Source organism: Cetorhinus maximus, chromosome 25 (genome assembly GCF_964194155.1).
Source record: "Cetorhinus maximus chromosome 25, sCetMax3.hap1.1, whole genome shotgun sequence".
In the NCBI taxonomy this organism is placed as follows: Eukaryota; Metazoa; Chordata; class Chondrichthyes; order Lamniformes; family Cetorhinidae; genus Cetorhinus; species Cetorhinus maximus.
Window position 1 is genome coordinate 35405772 of NC_135903.1, and position 21008 is coordinate 35426779.

General features: G+C 44.6%; 1 protein-coding gene across 2 annotated transcripts in view; it reads right to left on the bottom strand.

Moving 5' to 3' along the window:
- LOC144668052 (myosin light chain kinase, smooth muscle-like) overlaps positions 1-21008 on the bottom strand; it is a 69954-nt gene that overhangs the window by 10145 nt on the left and 38801 nt on the right. For both annotated transcript variants that reach the window (XM_078529805.1, XM_078529806.1), the window contains exons 10-13: positions 15639-15842; positions 11958-12175; positions 4035-4158; positions 1630-1782 (exon numbers count right to left, since the gene is read on the bottom strand). In XM_078529805.1, the coding sequence (XP_078385931.1) occupies positions 1630-1782; positions 4035-4158; positions 11958-12175; positions 15639-15842 (699 nt within the window). The remainder of the gene's footprint in view (positions 1-1629; positions 1783-4034; positions 4159-11957; positions 12176-15638; positions 15843-21008) is intronic.

The following is a 21008-nucleotide window of genomic DNA, read 5'->3' on the forward strand; positions in this document are numbered from 1 at the left end:
AGTCATGAGGGGATTATTCTATCAGGAGAGATTGAGTAGACTAGGCCCACATTCCCTTGTGTTGAGAAGGATGAGAAATTACCTCGTTAAAACATAAAATTCTTAAGGGGTTTGACAGGGTAGATGCTGGGAGAATGTTTCCCTTGGCTGGAGAGTTCAGAACTGGGATCACAGCCTCAGGATAAGGAAGTGATCATTTTGGACCAAAATGAGGAGAAAGTTCTTCACTCAAAGGGTTGTGAATCTTTGGAATTTTCAGCCCCAGAGAGATGTGGATGCTCAGCCGATGAGTTGCAGGAATGGCCGATGCACAGCAGGAATTCACCAAGGCTCTTTCGACAGCACCTTCCAAACCCACAACCAATACCATCTAGAAGGACAAGGGCAGCAGATAGATGGGAACACCACCACCTGGAAGTTCCCCTCCAAGTCACGCACCATCCTGACTTGTAAATATATCACCGTTCCTTCACTGTCGCTGGGTCAAAATCCTGGAACTCCCTCCCTAACAGCACAGTGGGTGTACCTACACCACATGGACTGCAGCGTTTCAAGAAGGCAGCTCACCACCACCTTCTCAAGGGCAACTAGGGATGGGCAATAAATGCTGGCCCAGCCAGTGAAGCCCATATCCCATGAATGAATAAAAAAACAAGTTTATTCAAGACAGAGGTCACTGATTTTTGGATTCTAATGGAATCAAGAGATATAGGGTTAGTGCATGAAAGTGGAGTTATAATAAAAGATCATCCATGATCTAATGAAATGGCAAATCAGGCTCTAGCTCCCACTTCTTAAGCTCTTAAATTGCACATTTACCAAATAATCTACAAACAGCAGCAGGAGCTCAGAGCCAATCTGTAATAGTGCCAAAAACTTGCACACATGATCTGAAACATATTTGTTTATTTGAATCACATTGATAAAATGTTCCTGCTTCTGTGCTACGAACATAATCCTGATCTTTAAGTAGCCAATTTGATTAGGACTATGATGATAGAACCAGAGTACTTTAGGATGCCCAAAATGAGCTTAGAGACCCTCTTCGCCCTATAGCGTGGTGAATCAAAGTCAGAACCAGTCTGGGCATATCCATTTTCACTCTCCCTTCTCTAAGCAGGAGACAGAAGTAGCCCAACTAGATCCTTACTAGAAATTACACTGGGTTTCTACCATGCTTTCCAAAACTAAAATGCATTCATGGAGTAAGATTGTTTGAGGGGAGGAGGTATTTTTTTTATTCATTCATGGGATGTGGGCATCGCTGGCTAGGGCAGCATTTATTGCCCATCCCTAATTGCTCTTGTTCAGAGGGGATTTTTAGGAGTCACATGTAGGCCAGATTTCCTTCCCTAAAGGGGCATTAGTGAACCAGATGGGTTTTATATGACAATGGTTTCATGGTCATCATTAGACTTTTAATTCCAGATATTCATTGAATTCAAATTCCACCATCTACCCATGGTGGGATTCAAACCTGGGTCCCCAGAGCATTACCCTGGGTCTCTAGATTACTAGTCCAGCGACAATACCACTACGCCACCACCATATACAAGTGACTACCATTCCCTTGAAATACGATACAATAAGTTGAAAACTGTTGTGGCTCAGGTTAAAACGTTTCTTTACCTCATGTCCTTCTGTAACAAACATCTGATGAAATGTTTTGCGTTTTCAGAGATCTCGGCAAATGCCTCCTCGTCAAACTCCCAAGAAACAGCGGTGACATTAGCCAGGGTCTCGGGGTCACTATCCCCTTGGAATGGAGACAATCCACTCAGCCTGCAATGGAACAGGGTTTAGATTCAAAGTTAGGACATCTCAAAGCACAAATACTTCACTGGATCCAAAGTGGTACGCTGTTACAATATAGGACCAGAAACAACTGGAGCAGCCAGATAAATACTGTGGCTACAAGAGCAGGTCAGAAGTTGGGAATTCTGTGGTGAGTAACGTAACTCACCTCCTGACTCCCCAATACCTTTCCTGATGCAAGTTAGAGTGTGATGGAATACTCTTCACTTACCCGGAGAGAGTGCAGCTCAAACAACACTCACAAAGCTCATCACCATCCAGGGCAAAGTAGCCACCAATACACAGTGGCTGCAGTGTGTACCATCAACAAGACGCACTGCAGCAACTCACCAAGGCTTTTTCAACAGCCCCTCCCAAATTCAAGATCTCCATCGCCTTCTCCAGCTGTTTTCCACAAGGACAGCAGGCACTTGGGAACACCACCACCTCTTCTGGGTTCAAATCCCACTCCTGGACTTAAAGCAGAAAAAAAACCCAAGGCTGACACTCCAGTACAATACTGAGGAAGTGCTGCAGTGTCAGAGATGCGGTCTTTTGGATGAGAGACCAAAGCCCCAACTGTTAGTAGACATAAAAGATCCTGCAGAACTATTTCGAAGAAGGGCAGAGGGAGTCAGCCCCAGCCAATATTGCTCTCCCAATCAACATCACAAGAGCTGATTATCTGAGTTTTGGATGATGTCAGGTTTATGGAGGGTAGAACATGGGAGGCTAGCCAGGAGTGCATTTGAATGGTCAAACCTGGAAGTAACGACGGCATGAAAGAGAGTTCAGCAGTAGATGAGTTGAGATAGAGGTAGGTTTGGATGATGTTGGGGAAGTGGAAATAGTGATGGCAGGGATGTGCTTGGAAGCTTTTCTCAGAATCAAATCACCATCGGTTGCCACTCCACTCCTTTTATACTAGATCTTGGTCTGGAGCCGCACACTTTTCACCTGCACTTCCAACCTGGGTCCTGTGAGAAACGTGCAGCGCATCTGTTCCTGGATTCCCTTCAGTGCAGCACAGGATCGTCGAGGGAAAGGAGGCCACACCCCCTTTTTATGGCACTAGCTGCCATAAACCGGTAAGTTCGAAGGTCCCAGCCGCTCTGATGGGTGAGAAGGTAAGTGTGGAAGGTAAATGAGTGAGGGGTTAGGGTGACTGTTTGGGTAGTCGCAGGACAGTTGGTGGGGTGGGGGGGGATCTAGTGATCAGGGAGGGTGTGGGGGGGTAGTCGGGTGGTCGGGGGAGGGGGGCAGTGGCATGTGGGGTCGCTCAGTAGCATAGTTACCCAGAAGTCAGAAGTGGTTTTAATCCTTCTAACTTTTCCTGGGCAAGTATTCTGCTAAGAGAGAATTGGAACCACCCGAAGTCTCCAACTTAAAAATCGGAGATTCGGAGGGTTCCAGGTCCATGTGAAGTTGAAACTTTCCGGACAATTCCTGTGCGGTCCTTACCTGGGATTTACAGGATTGAGGGGGTGGGTCCCCAGCACGTCTTCTAGGGTACCTCTGGGGTATGACTCCCCATGGAATGGAGAATCTGGGCCAATGTGTTTTACTCTGCTTGCAGTGATGCTGGTGGAGGGATAAATAGGAACCATGAAAAATTCCCCTGCTCTTTTTTGAAGCATGGGATTTTGCACATCTACGTAAGAACACGCAGACACCGCTGAGTTGGAACATCTCATCTGAAGGACATGAACTCTGACAGTGCAGCACTCCCCTCAGTACTGCATTGGGGTGTCGGATGTGCACAATTCTCTCGAGTGGGACTTGTCTCAGAATCAGAAGTTTGAGAGCTACCCACTGTGCCACTGCTGACATCTGGGCAGATGGAAAGCAATGGCTCCACCAATACCTCAGCAACTAAGTACTGCAGCCCCAAACTCAAAAGAGGCCCCATCTCACCCGTGTAGCACATTAACGTTGACACCGAGGGCCTGATTTTAACTCATTCAAAACCCATTCGTTCACAGAGTTTAAATCGAGTATCTGATCTCAGAAGCTGTTTCGACCCCAGCACCAACATTCCTCATCATAAGGATTAAACATTCAGATAATATTTAAAAGTGCAGCAGAAAGGATTGAAGCTTTGAGAAGAGAAGAAAGAGAAAGACAGAAAATGGACAAAAATTTAAGAAACCAAAACTGCAATGGAGCGGACAATGAACAGAAAGCGACGCTGCTTTGAAAATGGATTTAATCTTCATTCTACAGAGGCTGTATTCACTCACAGGATGTAACAGATAACTCCAATGCTCCAAGTATCTGTGGTGAACCCTATTGGGTCATAATTGATAACTTCCGGGGCCACAAACTCTGGTGTTCCAAACATGACTTTCAATGATCCATTACAATCTGTAAAGAGAGAGACAGTGTGAGAGTGAGTGTGAGGAAAGGCAATGCCAGAGAAGCGAGCAGTACTGTACAACACCAGCATGTGGCGCCCCTGCACAATCTGGGCCTCTGTTAGACACGGAGTAGGAAACGGAGTGAGCTGAGTGCAGCACAGCTGGTTAACAGATTAAGTATGAATTAAAGCTAAAGAGGTCAATTTTCTTCTGATTATATCAACATAATCCGGAGCAGAATCAGATGAATTAGTGCAAAAGATCAGGAAATTTTGATCTCATGTCCATATACATGATAATATACATATTATCTATATTTATATATATATATATCATATCATATAATTGTAAATTCAACCAAGCCTTCAAATTGATCTAATCACAGTTGCCCAGATGAGTTCATCACATAGGGTGGTCATCCGCCCAGTTTTATACTGGGCTCTACAGTATACAGGGCTCGATTTGAACCAGGCACCTTATTATCCGGCATTTTTATTTTGCAGCACTCAGCCTCAAGTGAAGCATTTAAACTTGAAACTATTGGCCCTGCCTGCGCCTGCAAAAGTTTGGCCCAGGGCCACCCTTGTGGCCTAACAAAGGTCCTACTGGGCCTATCCAGGGGTGCTGGCTGCCTTATGATGTCCTCACACTACGTTGCTTGTGCCATAACTAACATAGACGTGGAACCACACTGCTCAAGAAGCTGCCCTGAGGAGAGACACAACAGCAGTTTGGTGAAAACTGTCCATGCCTGTCTGTGCTTTGGCCCAATCTCAACCTGGATATTTCTGCCCATAAAATGGACCAGTTTACTAGACAGCCTCACACTTGCTAATTAAAAGCATCACCTTTTTTTTTTTAAAACCAGCTTTCGCTCCTCCAAGGTTCACTGTAAGCTGGAAATGTACAAGCTCCCCAAGTTTAGCTTTCTATAAGGCACTGGGTCCATTATGTAAGGAATTCTCACTCATTTGAGCAAAAGGTTCAATGGTTATTATTAATTATATATTTTTTATTAAAAATAAATTGCGCGCACACGTGGGGCTTGGCAGAGTTGTCCAGCACTTTTGAGATCCAGTGGTCACGCTAACGTCAAAATGGTACAGCAATTACGTAGACAGGTGATGGGAAGAAGTCACCGTCAATGCTAATCGTTCCAATTTACTCTTGGTAATTCAAGGCTGGGCTTGAGCAGCCTGCTCTTTGTAGCGGTGCTGGAGGGTGACACTGTGAGTGGAGGCTTTGGAGCAGTAAATTCCCTTCTGCACCACCTTCTGATAGGATTAGGAACAGGAGTCAGTCAGTCAGTCAGTCATTCAGCCACTTCATTTTTACAACCTGGCTGACCTGCACCAAAACTGCCTTTGTTCTACATCCTTTGACACTTTACCTAATATTAATCTCAGCCCTGAAAGCTTCAATTGGTCCCCAGCACCCACAAGCTTTGGGGGAACTAATTCCAGGCCACTTTACTTTGAGTGAAAAGTGCTTCCTGATTTCACTCCTGATTAGGATCTTGCTCTAATTTTAAGATTATGTCCCCTTGTTCTTGATTCCACAGCAGAGGAATCGACCCTTTTAAATCCTTTTAGAAGTTTAAAACATCTTGATCTGATCACACCTCAAATCTTCTCTACTCAGGAAAAAACAAACCAAGGCAGTAACAATCATTGGCACACAATTAAATGCATTGCTTCAGAGCCAGGAACTTGCAACACACTACACATTGTGCAACATGCGAGGAAGGGCTTTTCAAATCGATGAACTTGCTGCGCAGAGCGAGAAAACAAGTGTTGAGTCCGCATAGGCTATAAGGGGCAAAGGTCAGACTTGGCACCTCTGTACAATTGCTCGAATGCAAACTATCCAGATTGAGTCTTCGGGGATGTTAAAATATCAGCCTGTTTTACACAGCTGTGGATAAAAGTTAGGTCAGAGGCATCAACACTGACAATGCACAGCCCCATTGTGAAGCTGCTGTGAAATGTTGGTGCAGTTGTCTGGGTGATGGAACATGTCAATTTACAACAGGTCTCACTCACACCTGGTCCTGCATGTCTATTGGCAAAAGGAATACCCAGTATGAATCTTGTCCCGGCCAATGCCACCAAAGGGAGAAATCATGAACTTGAAAGCTCAGCTATGGTGAAGAGCTCATGTGATCAGAATGGCCTAAAGCTTTTTCCAGTCCATTGAAAGGTGATCAAAGGCCCATAGGGCGGCCAGTAAAGAAAACAGGTGCAGCTATGACATCTGCAGCAAGACCCGGCAGGATAGTGCTAAAAACCTCATGGAATGACATGCAGTCTGTAACATCACCTTCAAACAGTCAAAGAGAAGGGGTACACATCAAAGGGAACAAAAAGAAAAGGACAACTTTATCCCCGAGATCAGCCTCCAGCCACAGAGTACACAGACGGTAGCTGTGCTGCACGTCATATATTGTGCTCACAGGTTACCCTATGCAGTGTCTCTGACAGATGCAGTTACTGTTGGTCACAAAGAGCATCGCCAAAACACTCAAGTGACAGCATCGAGAATGTCCAGGGTAACTTCCCCGCTCTGAAACTGCAGATCAAAGTCCCCTTGACCTTGCCCAATAACATCTCGAGGTCTACACCTCAAAGGTGCGCTACATCAGCATGACACTTCCAGCGCTACACTGATCATCCTGTGACCTAACTGAGACTGCCAATGTCACAATGTCAGCACACATCAACTAGAAACTGTATTAGCCCATTTTGTACAGAACCCCAACAGCAGAGAGGAAAGACTGCCTTCATTTAATTAATCTTAGCCTGGCGTGAATCATAACTAATTATGTCACTAAATAAGCTAATAATCAAGCAAAAGCATCCTGACCCATGCCATTAGGTTTGGTAAAAAAAAATTACCTAAACCTCTGAGGAAAAAGGCTCCAGTCACTTTAAAAAAATGCACGTGCTAAGTTTGACTTTGAAAGATTTAGGTTTTGTTGTGTTGGCGCTTCCCGTGGTGTATTACATACAAACATATGAACAAGGAGCAGGATTACGCCATTCAGCCTTTCAAACCTGCTCTGCCATTTAATAAGATCATGGCTGATCTGATAGTAATCTCAAATCTGCATCCCACCTACCGCCAATAACCTATCACCCTTGCTTACCAAGAATCTATCCACCTCTGCCTTAAAAATATTTATCTTCCACCACCTTTTCTGGAAGAAAGTTCTAAAGACTCATGACCCTCAGAAAAAAATTCGCCTAATCTCCATTTTAAATGAGCAACCCCCCATTTTTAAAGTAACCCCTAGTTCTAGATTCTCCCACAAGAGGGAACATCCTCTCCGCATCCATTCTGTCAAGGCCCCTCAGGATCTTATGTTTCAATCAAGTCACCTCTTACTTTTCTAAACTCCAGCGGATACAAGCCTAGCCTGTCCAACCTTTCCTCACAATAAAACCTGATAAACCTTCTCTGAACTGCTTCCAATGCATTTACATCCTTCCTGAAATAAGGTGAGCAATACTGTACACAGTACTTTAGATGTGGTCTCACTAGTGCTCTGTATAACTAAAGCATAACCTCCCTACTTTTGTATTCAATTCCCCTCACAATAAATGATAACACTCTATTAGCTTTCCTAATTACTTGCTGTACCAGCATATTAGCCTTCTGTGATTCATGTACTAAGACACCCAGATCCATCTGCATTCCTGAGCTCTGCAATCTCTTACCATTTAGATAATATGCTTCTCTTTTATTCTTCCTGCCAAAATGGACAATTTCACATTTTCCCACATTATACTCCATTTACCAGGTCTTTGCTCACTCAATTAACCTACCTATATCTTTTTGTAGCCTCCTTTTGTCCTCTTCGCAACTTACTTTTTTATCCACCTTTGAGTCATCAGCAAATTTGGCAGCCATCCCATCCATCCCTTCATCCAAATCATTTAAAGAAACTGTAAACAGTTGAGGTGCCAGCACTGAGCCCGGAGGCACACCACTTGTAACAACTTGCCAACCTGAAAAAGACCCATTTATGCCTACTCTCTGCTTCCTGTTAGCCAGCTAATCTTTTATCCATGCCAATATGTTACTACCATACCATGAGATTTTATTTTATGCAATATCCTTTGATGTGGCACTTTATCAAATGCCCCCTGGAAATCTAAGTACAGGGCATCCGCCAATTCCTCTTTATCCACAACACATGTTACCCGCTCAAAAGAACTCCAGGAAGTTGTTTCAATGTGTTTTCCCTTTCACAAAACCATTTTGACTCTGCCTGATTACCTTGAACTTGTCCAAGTGTCCTACTATAACTTCTTTAATAATAGCTTCTAACATTTTCCCTATGACAGATGTTAAGATAACTGGCCTGTAGTTTCCTGCTTTGTCTCCTTCCCTTTTTGAATAATGGAATTACATTTGCTATCTTCCAATCTAATAGGACCTTCCCAGAATCTAGGGAATTTTGGAAAATTAAAACCGAAACCAACTATCTCACTTGTCACTTCTTTTAAGACCCTAGAATGAAGTCCATCAGGACCTGGGCTCTTGGCAGCCCACAGCTCCAACAATTTACTCAGTACCACTCCTCAGGTGATTGTAATTTTCCTGAGTTGCTCCTTTCCTTCCATTTCCTGATTTATAGCTGCTTCTGGGATGTTACTTGTATCTTTTACAGTGAAGACTGATGCAAAATACCTGTTAATTCATCTGCCATTTCCTTGTTTTCCAAATATTTATAGAAACTTTTGCTATCTGTTTTTATATTTCCAGCTAGCTTTCTCTTGTACTTTAATTTTTCCCTCCTTATTAATCTTTTAGTCATCCTTTGTTGTTCCTTATATACTGTCCAATCTTCTGGCCTTCCACCTATCTGTGCACAAATATATACTTTTTCTTTAAGTTTGATACTATCTTTAACCTTTCAAGTTAACCACGGATTGTGTATTCATCCCTTAGACTCTTGCTTACTCATTGAAATGCATCTATTCTGTGTATTCTGAAATATCCCCTTAAACGTTTGCCACTGCATCTCTATTGACCTATCCCTTAACCTAATTTGCTAATTCAATTTAGCCAGTTCTACTTTCATATCCTCATAATTGCCCTTATTCAAGTTTAAAAACATAGTCTCGGACCCACTCCTCTCTCCCTCAAACTGAATGGAAAATTCAATCACATTATGGTCGCTGCTACCTAGGGGTGCCTTCATTATGAGATCATTAATTAATCCCATCTCATTGCATAACACCAGGTCTAGTATAGCCTGCTCTCTGGTTGGTTCCAGAACATGCTGTTCTAAGAAACTATCCCAGAAACATTCTATGAACTCATCTATGCCAATAGCGCTAATGCCATCATTAACTAACAGAGCCACCCCTCCACCTTTTCCTCGCTTCCTGTCCTTCCTTAGTGTCCTATACCCTTAAATATTCAGGTCTCAATCCATGTCCTCCTGCATCCATGTCTCTGTAATGGCTATCAAATCGTACTTATTTATTTCTATGTGCACTCTCAGTTCATCTGTTTTCTTTCAAATGCTTTGTGCATTCAGATACAGAGCCTTTAGTTTTATCCGCTTATTCTTTTTATAACCTCTAGTTTCATCTGTTGATTTACTATTAGGTTTGTATTCTCTATCCCTTCCTGTCACAGTCTGTTTTTCATTTCCCATAATACCTTTCCCTTTTTCCTTGTCTTTACTCTTTGATTTACCACATCTTCCCAAATTTGTACCTTTGCCCCCACTACTTACTTTAAAACCCTCCTTACTTCCCTAGTTGTGTAGCTCACAGGAACACTGGTCCCAGCATGGTTCAGGTGTAGACCATCCCAACAGTACCGATCCCACTGTTCCCAGTTCCGGTGCCAGTTCCCCATGAACGGGAGCCCACTTCTCCCACACCAGTCTTTGGGCCATGCAATCATCTCTCTAACCTTTTTTGTCCTATGTCGATTTGCACACAGCTCAAGCAATAATCCAGAGATGATGACCTTTGAGGTTCTGCTTCTTAATTTGGTGCCAAGCTCCTTATACTGACTAAGTAGAACTTCCTTCTTTGTCCTGCCTATGTCGTTGGTACCAACATGTACCATGACAAATGGGTCCTCCCCATCCCACTGCAAGTTCTGCTTCCCCAAGCAGATGTCCCAAACCCTGGCACCGGGCAGGCAACAGAGCTGTCGGGACTCACGCTCTTTGCTGCAGAGGACAGTGTCAATTCATCTAACTATGCTGTCCCCTACAACCACTACATTCCCCCGCTTGGAATGGCTTCCCGTACCACGGCGCCATGGCCAGTTAGCACATCTACCCTGCAGCCCCACTCTCATCCAAACAAGCTGAAAAACCTCAAACCTGTTGGACAATTGCAAGGGCGCAGGCTCCTGCACTCCTGCCCTCTGGGTCCCCTTATCTGCCTCACTTGCAGTCACACCCTCATGTCCCTGAGCACTGACTAAGTGAGAAAACCCTATCCTAAGGGGTGTGGCCACCTCCTGGAATAAAATGTCCAGGTAATTTACCCCTCCCTGTCTGCAGCTCGGCCTCCAGCTCAATAACTCAGAACCGAAGTTCCTGCAGCCGCAAACACTTACTGCGGATGTGTTTACCCTGGATCACACCGGTATCCAGAAGCTCCCACATCCTGTAATCGCTGCACATCACCTGCCCTGCCAACTCCAATATGTGTTAATTAATTCATAATTGCTAATTAATTTATAATTAATAAAGCCTACACTGCCCAATAGGTTTTGGCACTGCCAGTAAACTTTACAATCCTGATAAAACAATGAAGTACTTACAGTACTGACAAATCTAATAATACCAGTTACTGATTTACCTGCTCCTTCTGCTGCACCAAAGTGGAAATCAAATACTGGAGCCTGAAAAACAGCAGAAGGAAAAAGTACCTCCTCCCTGCCCTTCAGCGAACTCCCCACTCAGCACACTTTAGTTCTTGCAGTAAACTTTACCTAAAGCACCTCTTTCCCCCTATGCATTGAATTCCCGCTTTGAACCAAATTCCCAAATATACTCACTCGGTCTCTGCCTCAAGCAGGTCGAAGTCTCCCCTCACTGACCGTGTGCCTTTTCTCCTTAGACACCATAAAGCAGTCTTGTAGAAGTTATTAAGAAGTCTTTATTAACATTACTGAACTATGTACATATTTACAGTAGATGGCACCAATATGGAGAGGACTCCAAGGCATGTCCTTACATATCACTACCTAGCTCTATACTGTTGACCTAAACTCTAGGTCAGGTGCCCTCTTACATCACCGGTGGGTGGTACTGTACTCGGTCCCAGGTTAACCATTAATGTACCCGATCCTTCTACTACAATTTTAACACCACCAGCCCTGAACTTACAATACATAAGAGGAGAGGATGGCAATCATCACCGCCCTGCACCAACTTACATGAAGTGGATACAGATATGAAATGCGTGGTCTCCTTCGCATTCCCAGTGTGCTTAGTAAACTAGCTAAATGCTGTTGTTAATGTGGCTCTCTGCAAATCTCTGGAGACTGATGGCTTGAGAAATTAGAGATTTTCAAATGACAATAATCAGTGCAGCTTACAGAATAATTACCTTCACTACAACATTTCAATATAGGCACCAAATAGGGGCAGTCCCTTCCTATTGAGGAGCTAGAGTTGGAGCATTGGGATTGCAATGGTATATTCTGATTCCCTGTCCACACTCCTTATATATGCAACTCATTCCTGGTTGCACGAGATCAGAGGCTTATTCCTAGAGGAAGAAGTTATTACCAAGTGATTTCATAAAAAGGTATTGCTTTACTCACCCAGCTTCCGGGCCAATCCAAAGTCAATGATTTTAATAAGTGTGCCATTCTTGTTGACGCACACAACGTTCTCTGGCTTCAGGTCCAAGTGCACAATGCTCTGTTGGTGCATGAACTGCAGCCCTTCCAGGATTTGGCGGACATATAAGACACAAGTCGGCTCCGTTAGCTCGAAATCCTCATCCACAATGCGCTCAAAGAGTTCGCCTCCAGAAATACTGCACAAGATCAGAGTCACGTCAGAGCATGGCAAACACTAAACTATGGGATGTGCTGTACAAAGGATCAAAAATACTAATGACGTAATTCACTGGAATGAGGCCTAAGCAGCCCAATAGTATTTTGGGATTTAACTCTCCTTTCAAAATTGTGCCTGGCAAATCCATATGAACTTGGCTGCAGTGTATAGTCAGGACCTGCCTAGGGTGGCATTATGTGGGCACTCCTTCCTCCATCCATGCCAGTCTTGACTCAGTTGATAGGAAAGTTGCCTCAGAGTCTGAAGCCTGTCATTCAAATTTCCCTCCAGGACTTGAGCACAAAAATCAAGGTTGACACTCCAGTGAAGTACTCAGGGAATGCTGCACTGTCCGTGGTGCTGTCTTTCAGATGAGACGGTAAACTGAGACACCATTTGCCCTCTCAGCTGATGCAGAGAAACCAACAGCACTACTTTGAAGAGGAGCAGAGCAGCCTTCCCTGATTCTCTGGTCAATACGTACACCTCATTAACATCAGAAACACATTGCTGTTTGTGGGAGCTTGCTGTGCACGAGTTTGTTGCTCTGTTGCCCACATTACAACAGTGGTTACACTTCAAAAAGCATTTCATTCGACCTGTGATCGTGCAAGGTGCTATATCATTTTATCCCCTCCATTTCCCATAACCCTCACCAGCACGTTCTCAAGAGCTGTCAGCGATGAGCAACAAATGCTGGCTTTGCCGGTGATACCAGGTCCCATGAAAGAATTAAAAAAACTTCAGCAATCATGTTTGAAGTTGAAGGCGTCACCATAATCCATTTTGCCCCAGTGAGATCCCAATCTCAGATTTACCCATCTCTTTGCTTCTTAAACTCTTCTTTCTGTTGAACAACTGATTCCCCTTCTATGTTCACAGCAGAGGCTTGGTGTCAGCAGGACTATTAGATGAAATAGTTTGCTTAACACGGAGTGTACCAACACCTGGATTTTGTTTTGTATTTGCTCATCCCAAAATACTCTAAAAATAGCAACCAAGTCACTTGCTGAGGCTTTAAGGATCAGCCTCATAGTCCTGTATTATTATTCTTCTCGAGCTCTCTGCTAGATGGCATTTTAAACTCTATTGACAATCATGGCCTCCCCTCTACTAAAATAGTTAGTGGATTTGAACTTGTGACCTCTGCTGTTTGCTCCCCGCCCCCCCCCCAATTTTCTTTGGTCATTCCCATAATAGGGGAGCTGCAGCCTGACTATCCTGGTTCTGATGAACAATTAACTTTGTACATCTTTTCTTCAGAAGCTGGCAGAGCTGTTATGTATTCCCTACAGAATTGGGTTTTCTTTAAGATTTCCAGCATTCAGAGGTTTAATTCTAAACAAAAAATCCTTCCAAGCACTTCAGGAAGTCACATTACAGTGTAGTTACAGCATAATTTCAATGGGAATCAATGGCTCAATTGAAGTTGTTTACACAATTCAAAGTCAACTGGAATTCATGCCTTGGGTGTCAGGGGACATTGGGATGGGTTTCCCGGGTATCAGCTGGAAAGAGGGAAATTTCCAGACCACTATCAGTGGTAATGTCATGACAATTACATTGTTGCAGTTAAGAGAAACAGCTGATAGGTATGAATTGTCTTTGAGCACATATAAATATGGGATAGCCGGAATACTGGGTTGTGAGGGAGGAGAGCTGCGAGACTGAACTAGCCAATAAACTCTCTCAACAAAGAAAAGCTCTACGTCTTAGTTTCAGCTTCACCAACCAGTATGGATCCTATTAACAGTCAGGACTTGAAACTGGAGCACGGTTGGTAGAATCATAGGGCTTTATGAAAAGAAGAGGACAGGGACAGACTGAAAAAGCTAATCCAGGTTTCCCCATTCCAGAAATGTTAGTCCAGCTGTTCCATCAAATTTTCTCCCTGTCATCCAATTTCCAGGTACAGGCAAAAAGACAGACAAAACCCAAGGTTAATTTAGAAAAGACCCTGGGAAAATCCCCTTTTCCTCCCAAAGGCGATCAAGCAAACTCTTGCAGACTCTAGTGACTGATATCACTAGTTGCCTACCTTGCATTTTTCCACTTGCAAGAATACACCCTGCTCCCCTTGTGATGGCCTGCAGTTGCCAGTAGCTCTGTTAACTTATTCCAGAGTCAAAGATGTTTTACAAAGAGTGCTACTTCTCAATACCTAACCTATGATTTCTTATTTTGTTCTGATGCTCCAATCTATCCCCTCCCTATCTGGTTTAAATTATCTATCCTGCCAAACAGAATATGCTCATTTCAGCACTTAACGATTTCAATCATTTTTCCTCAAAGTTGTCGCTTCTCCAATGGGAAAAAAAAAGCCGCAGTTCTCAGAGACTCCCTGATAACTGAGAACCCAAGACTGGATTCAATATCCTCACCGTGCAAGGGGCCTGAAACTGGGTACAGAGTCAGCTGTAGCAATTGTATCGGGCATGTCTTACATTTCCAGTTTTATATATAAACGTGTTAACTATACACCATTCCACCTTTCCCTATAGCCTCACAACATTGGTCACAAACCTCATGATCTGTCAGGTTCCTCCTCTGGTTCTCATTTTTAAACAAATGTCCCTGCATGTACAATTTCTGTTACCTAAATGCATCGCACGGAATTTATCTACACTGAGGGGCATTGACATCCAGGCTCATTCCCCTAATCATGTATTTTATCTAAAGTCCTAACTCCTGCACACATCTCAATGTCAATATCAAACCAAAGAACTATGACCTGGGTGTTTTAATCCAAATCGCTGCTAAAGATGGTGCAGAGCAGTATTCTAACATTAATCCCTGTGAGGCTCCATTCATGATTCAATCCCATGCAAGTGAAAACAGGAAGCAATGTTTCACTTAAAGGACAGTGGAACGCTGAAGCACCAAGAAAAAGTGTGGATGCTCAGTCAATTTGAATTTTCAAGAACGATTTTGATAGATTTTTATTGAGGAAGGATTTCGAAGAATCGGGATCAAATGTGGAATTAAATGGAGGACATGATCTAATCGAATGGTGGAGCAGGCTCGAGGGGCTGAGCAAACTTATTCCTGCTCATGTACTCCAGAGCTGCTGCTATATACAGCTACTCTTTGTGTAGGCGAAAGCAACCAACTTGTAATCCAGTTTAAAACTTGGCCACCAGCTGTCACTGGGTCAAAATCCTCAACCTCCCTCCCTAACAGCACTGTGGGTGTTCCTACACCACCTGGACTGCAGCGGTTCAAGAAGACAGCTCACCACCACCTTCTCGAGGGCAATTATGGATGGGCAATAAATGTTGGCCTAGCCAGCGACACCCACATCCCATGAACGAATTTTTTAAAAAAAACTTCCAGAGATGTTTCCATTGGATTAAGGATTACTGCAGGTAAACTCATTCTTTGGGTGTGGTTAAGAAGCCTCTCTCATCACTTGCCTATAGCTTTGTACATGAGACCATACTTACTATTCCATCACCATGACGATCTCAGTCCGACTTTCGAAAGCATCTAAGCATTGAACCAGCTTTGGGTGGTGCAGACAATTCATGATCTCAATCTCATCGCGAGCGCTCTTCTTATCTTTAATTGTTCGGGCTTTGTAAAACTTGCCTGCTCGAATTTTTCCGGTGGATTTTTGCAACAGTTTGTAAACTTTACCAAACGTCCCTCTGGAAATGATCAAGAGAGTTTGGTTAGAGACGAGTTAAAAGAAACTAGTCACAGCTTATCGCAATTGGCCTGATCTCGAATCCAATAACACGTTTATGGATGTGGCTTTGTTGAGCTTAGGTATTGTCCATTCAAACATGTTCAGTTATCAGTGGTGGGTTTTGCTGCCATCTTTTCCCATGTGGGTTGCCAAAAGCTGAGCAGGCAGATGTGGCCAAACTGGAGTGATGTGGGTTAAATCAATATTGTGCCTCTGATGCACCCCTAATCATTATTAAACTGGTTTTGCCTGCTCCCCATCTCCGACTTGCTTTCCTGTTATTTATCAGGAATTGGACTGGCCCAGCCCTGTTTACATGGATTTCCAGATGGAAAAGGCAATCTGTTACGGACGGGGAGAGATGCAGGATAATTTTCCCCCTTATCTCACCTCTCCGCTCACCACAACAGGACATATTTTAGTCAAAAACAAAAAACTACTGCGGATGCTGGAAATCCAAAACAAAAACAGAATTACCTGGAAAAACTCAGCAGGTCTGGCAGCATCGGCGGAGAAGAAAAGAGTTGACCTTTCAAGTCCTCATGACCCTTCAGCTGAAGGGTCATGAGGACTCGAAACGTCAACTCTTTTCTTCTCCGCCGATGCTGCCAGACCTGCTGAGTTTTTCCAGGTAATTCATATTTTAGTCAAGGAGTGTATTCACCACTTGGGTGCTGTGGCTTTAAAGAACAGACATGCTCAGGCATTCTAGTAAGTTTAAATCAAAGGAAAGGATAAACGGCTATATCTTACAACACCACCCCCCACCCCCACCAAAATGTAATTGCAACACTCCTCACACATACCAGTTACACACACACACACACGAAAAATGGTTTCTAAAGATGTAACATGCACTCAAATTATTAAGAGTGCTAAAAGAAACAGGTCTCTTGTTTATACAGGTCTTAAGACGGTGGTTGCAATGTTGCAATGTTGCAGGCCTGAAGTTTCACTGGAGTCAATGGAGGTTGCAAGTTTCTTGATGCTTCAGACAAAATTGTGGCCAAGCTCCTGTAGTGGAGAAACGTAATGCTGCAGGTAATATAAATCAGCCCCTCTTCTCAGCCCATGGTGACTTTTGAGGCAGGGTCCTCCCTTGTGCTGGCCAAGAGATGACCTCCCTCTAACCTTCATTATGCAAACTGACCCCTTTTCTCCCCTTGTGGATTATTAAAGGTATTGGCTCTCTCTCCAGCCAATTTCAGTCATCTGATGACAGTATTGATATGTTTCATTGTCCATACAATGGAGGAATGTTTGATATCCCATCAACATGCCAGCTACGATTATCCTCCTGAATAACTTTATTTGAAATCCCATCTTCAAGGGGCCAGCGAGGCTTGCAGCCATTGGCATTTTAAATCTCTTCCATTGAAATAGACAATAAGCACCTGGGAAGGCCATTTGCATTTTAAGTGGCATCCCAGAGATATGTTCAGACATAAAAGCAAAATACTGCAGATGCTGGAAATCCGAAACAAAAACAAAAATTGCTGGGAAAACTCAGCAGGTCTGACAGCATCTGTGGAGGGGAAGACAGAGTTAACGTTTTGAGTCCATATGACTTCATCAGAACTGATGAACTTCACAACAGCACGCAAACAACGTGCACTTCACAGAATCACAGTGCAGAAGAGGCCCTTCGGCCCATCGAGTTTACACCTGACCTACCTACCTAATCCCATTTACCAGCACTTAGCCCATAGCACTTGGTGACCTTCACTTTGTGGGGACTGAGGTGAATGAACAGCATCGCTTTCCACAGCTCGCCAGGGTTGCCTGTTGCTTTGCAGGTTTCAGGGGTACCAGGGGGCCTGGGTGAAGTGCCACCCTGCCTTGGAGGCACCTGTTTTCTAAGGGTGGGGGGGGGGGATATTGTCCAGGGGAAACTGCTGCCCTGCCATGGAAGCGACTGTTCTCGGGGTGGGGGCGGGGTGGTGTCCAGAGGCAACTGCTGCCCTGTCATTGGATTGTGCGCTCAAGCAATCGAGGTGGGGGGGCAGGGTAAGTGAGGGAAGTCGCCACACATTACGGACACCTGTATAAACTGACCTCTCTCCGCAACTGAGACAGTTCAGGTGCAGCCATGAAATGATTGGGGTCCAGCTTCTATCCTGCTCATCCACGCAGGCAATGAGGAGGCACCAAAGTGCCACCAAGCTCTCCAGACCTTACCCCCCACAACCCCAGCATAGACTGCGAGTCTGCAATCCCTTTACTGGACCGCAGAGCGGTTGGACTGCACACGTTGTACAATCTCCTCACCAATGCTGGCCATGTAGCAGTCACTGCTGGAGACGCTCACAGCCCTTTGCAATCTCAGCATCCCGGTTTGGACCAGTATTCCCCCAAGTCGCAGGTTGACAGGGCAGCCATGCTGTTCACTCATCTCTGGCCATCCGAGGAGTAAAGGGGCGGTTACACTGGGCCAGGAAAGGATGCTAAGTACATCCATGCTAACCACGTCTCTCTATCTCTCTTTCATGCTGCAAGAGGACCATGTCAGGATCATCGATCCTGGTGACCTAGCTGTATGCCTGATGGCCTACAGAGACCATAGAAGACGGAGGAGAGAGCGACTGAGGCTCCTAGCTGTGCAAAGGCAGGAGCAGCGACCTCATGAAGAAGGGGCTGCTGGGGCTCTCACCCACACTGCCCAGGAGCGACAGTGAGCCGTGGCTGGTCGGCGCCTAGTGACACCCAGGGTCTATAGACACCGCCTGCCATTCCTGCAGATGACTGAGAACCAGTGTCACTGATGACTGTGCATGTCTAGGGACCTGGTGGCTCACATCTGCCACTTACTGCAGGACTTGGTGCCAAGGGGACATGGAGGGCATCCACTGTCAGTGGCTGTGTAAGTGACCGTGGCGCTCAATTCCTATGCTCGCATCTCCTTTCAGGGCTCCACAGTTGACCTCTGTGCCGCCACCCACAAACACATCCACGAGGTCACGGATGCCATCTTCTCCATGGCCACAACTTTGTGCGTTTCACCCGGGACTGGGACAGCCAGGATGCAAGGGCCATTGGATTCGCCCAGATCTTGGGATTCCCACAGGTGAGATTGACTGCACCCATGTGGTGCTCAGGTCTCCATCACTACACACGTTGGACTATAATTTCAATAATTTATATAGATTCTTCTTTCCCCACCTATTTCCATTATTTTTAAAACTAAAACTAAAACCTTGTTAGCCTTTCCACCCCACCCCCACTAGAGCTGTACTTTGAATATCCTGTCTTCCATTCTTAATTAGCACTTTTCTCAGACAAAACACCTCTTTGACCCTTTTGTCTGTGACATCTTTTGATTATCTGCTCATCTCCACAATCACCACACCCTCAATGTGCCTCTCCCCACCCCCGTCCCCCCCCGCTCCCACCCACCTTAAACCAATTTATATTTCTCCCTTCTTCTAACTATGCTTCAGTTCTGCCGAAGGGCCATGAAGGCTCGAAACGTTAACTGATTTCTCTCCGCCGATGCTGCCAGACCTGCTGAGTTTTTCCAGGTAATTCTGTTTTTGTTTTGGACTACATCAACTCCACTCACTGAACGTGCAGCTGGTGTGCAACCACCAGGAGCACATGCTACAGGTGTGTGCACGGTTTCCAGGGAGTGTGCATGACGCCTATATCTTGAGTCGCTCGCAGGTCCCTGCAGTCTTCCAGGGTCCACAGAGGCTGCAGGGTTGGCTCCTCGGGGTCAAAGGCTACCCACAGAGGCCGTGGCTGATGACACCCGTGCGGCGGCCTCAGACTACAGCAGAGTGCCACTATGAGGCTCATGCAGCAGCTCACAACTTGGTGGAGCAGATCATCGGGATGCTGAAGATGCGGTTCCGGTGCCTGGAGTGGTCTGGCGGTGACGTCAACTGTGCTCCTCTCCGCAGATGCTGTTAGACCTGCTGAGTTTTTCCAGCTATTTTTGTTTTAAGTTTACAGCATCTGCAGTATTTTGCTTTTATCTATATAAATGCAAGTTCTTCCAATAGGCCAACCTGAGAGAAGCTAGAACTTAGGGACACAGCTTAAAAATAAGGGGTCTCCCATTTAAGATGGAAATGAGAATTGTTTTCTCTGAGTGTCATTAACCTGTGAAATTCACTTCCCCAGAGAGCAGAGGAGGCAGGATCAGTGAATATTTTTAAGGTAGAGTTAGACAGAACCTTGATTGACAAGGGAGTCAAAGGGTATAAGGGGTCAGGAAGAAAGCAGAGTTCAGGCCACAATCAGATCAGCCAGAATCTTATCAAATGGCGGGGAAGGCTCAAGCGGCCGAAACGCCTACTCCCGCTTCAGATTTGTATTTTTGTATGTTTGTATGCCTCCCAAACCACAGCATCCCATAATAATCCTGCCAGCTCACTTATAACAAAAAAAAAACCATAACCTGCCCACCAACAAATGAGATATCGGTAAAATGAAGAATAAGTTTTCTTGAAACACTAAATATTAATAAATTAACATCAAATCTATGTTACGACATTCATGCGAATATATTCAACTCGGAAAAATGATCACCAGGCTCATTCAACACCATAACCTCTCCGGTCTGGAAATCCAAACTCTGGGACAGGAGTTGTCCAGAAATATTTTGAGCAGAGTCACCACTCAACTGTACAGGCACTGCAGCAAAACCAAGAGGGCAGCAGCTCACCTGATGTGGTGACGGTGCAGGAAAACACACAGCCACTCCATTTCTCTCTCTACACAGTCTCTGTTTCTGGTCTCACTCGATGTCTCTCTGTCTCTCTCATTGTCTTTCCCCCTCTCTTTCCCTCTCCCCCTACTCCCATTTTGCCGCAGTGCTTTTGAGCAGACCCAAACCTTCCTAGGGTGTACTTTGGTTTGTTTAAGCCCTCATGGTATCTAAGAAAAGCGAAACATAAGCATGTTACACTTACAATATTTGAAAAAGAGGAAATCATGAAGAAACTTGAAATGTTTGCCTCAGTGAAAGATGTGTGCAAGGTGTGTAGTGTGGGGGTCGCAACAGTTTACGACGTTTACAATCAGCGTGAAAAGACTGAAGATACAGTATTTGGATAAATAAAACCATTTGTATTACTGATTTATAATATTATCATCAGTATTTTATGTTTGAGGTAAACGTCTA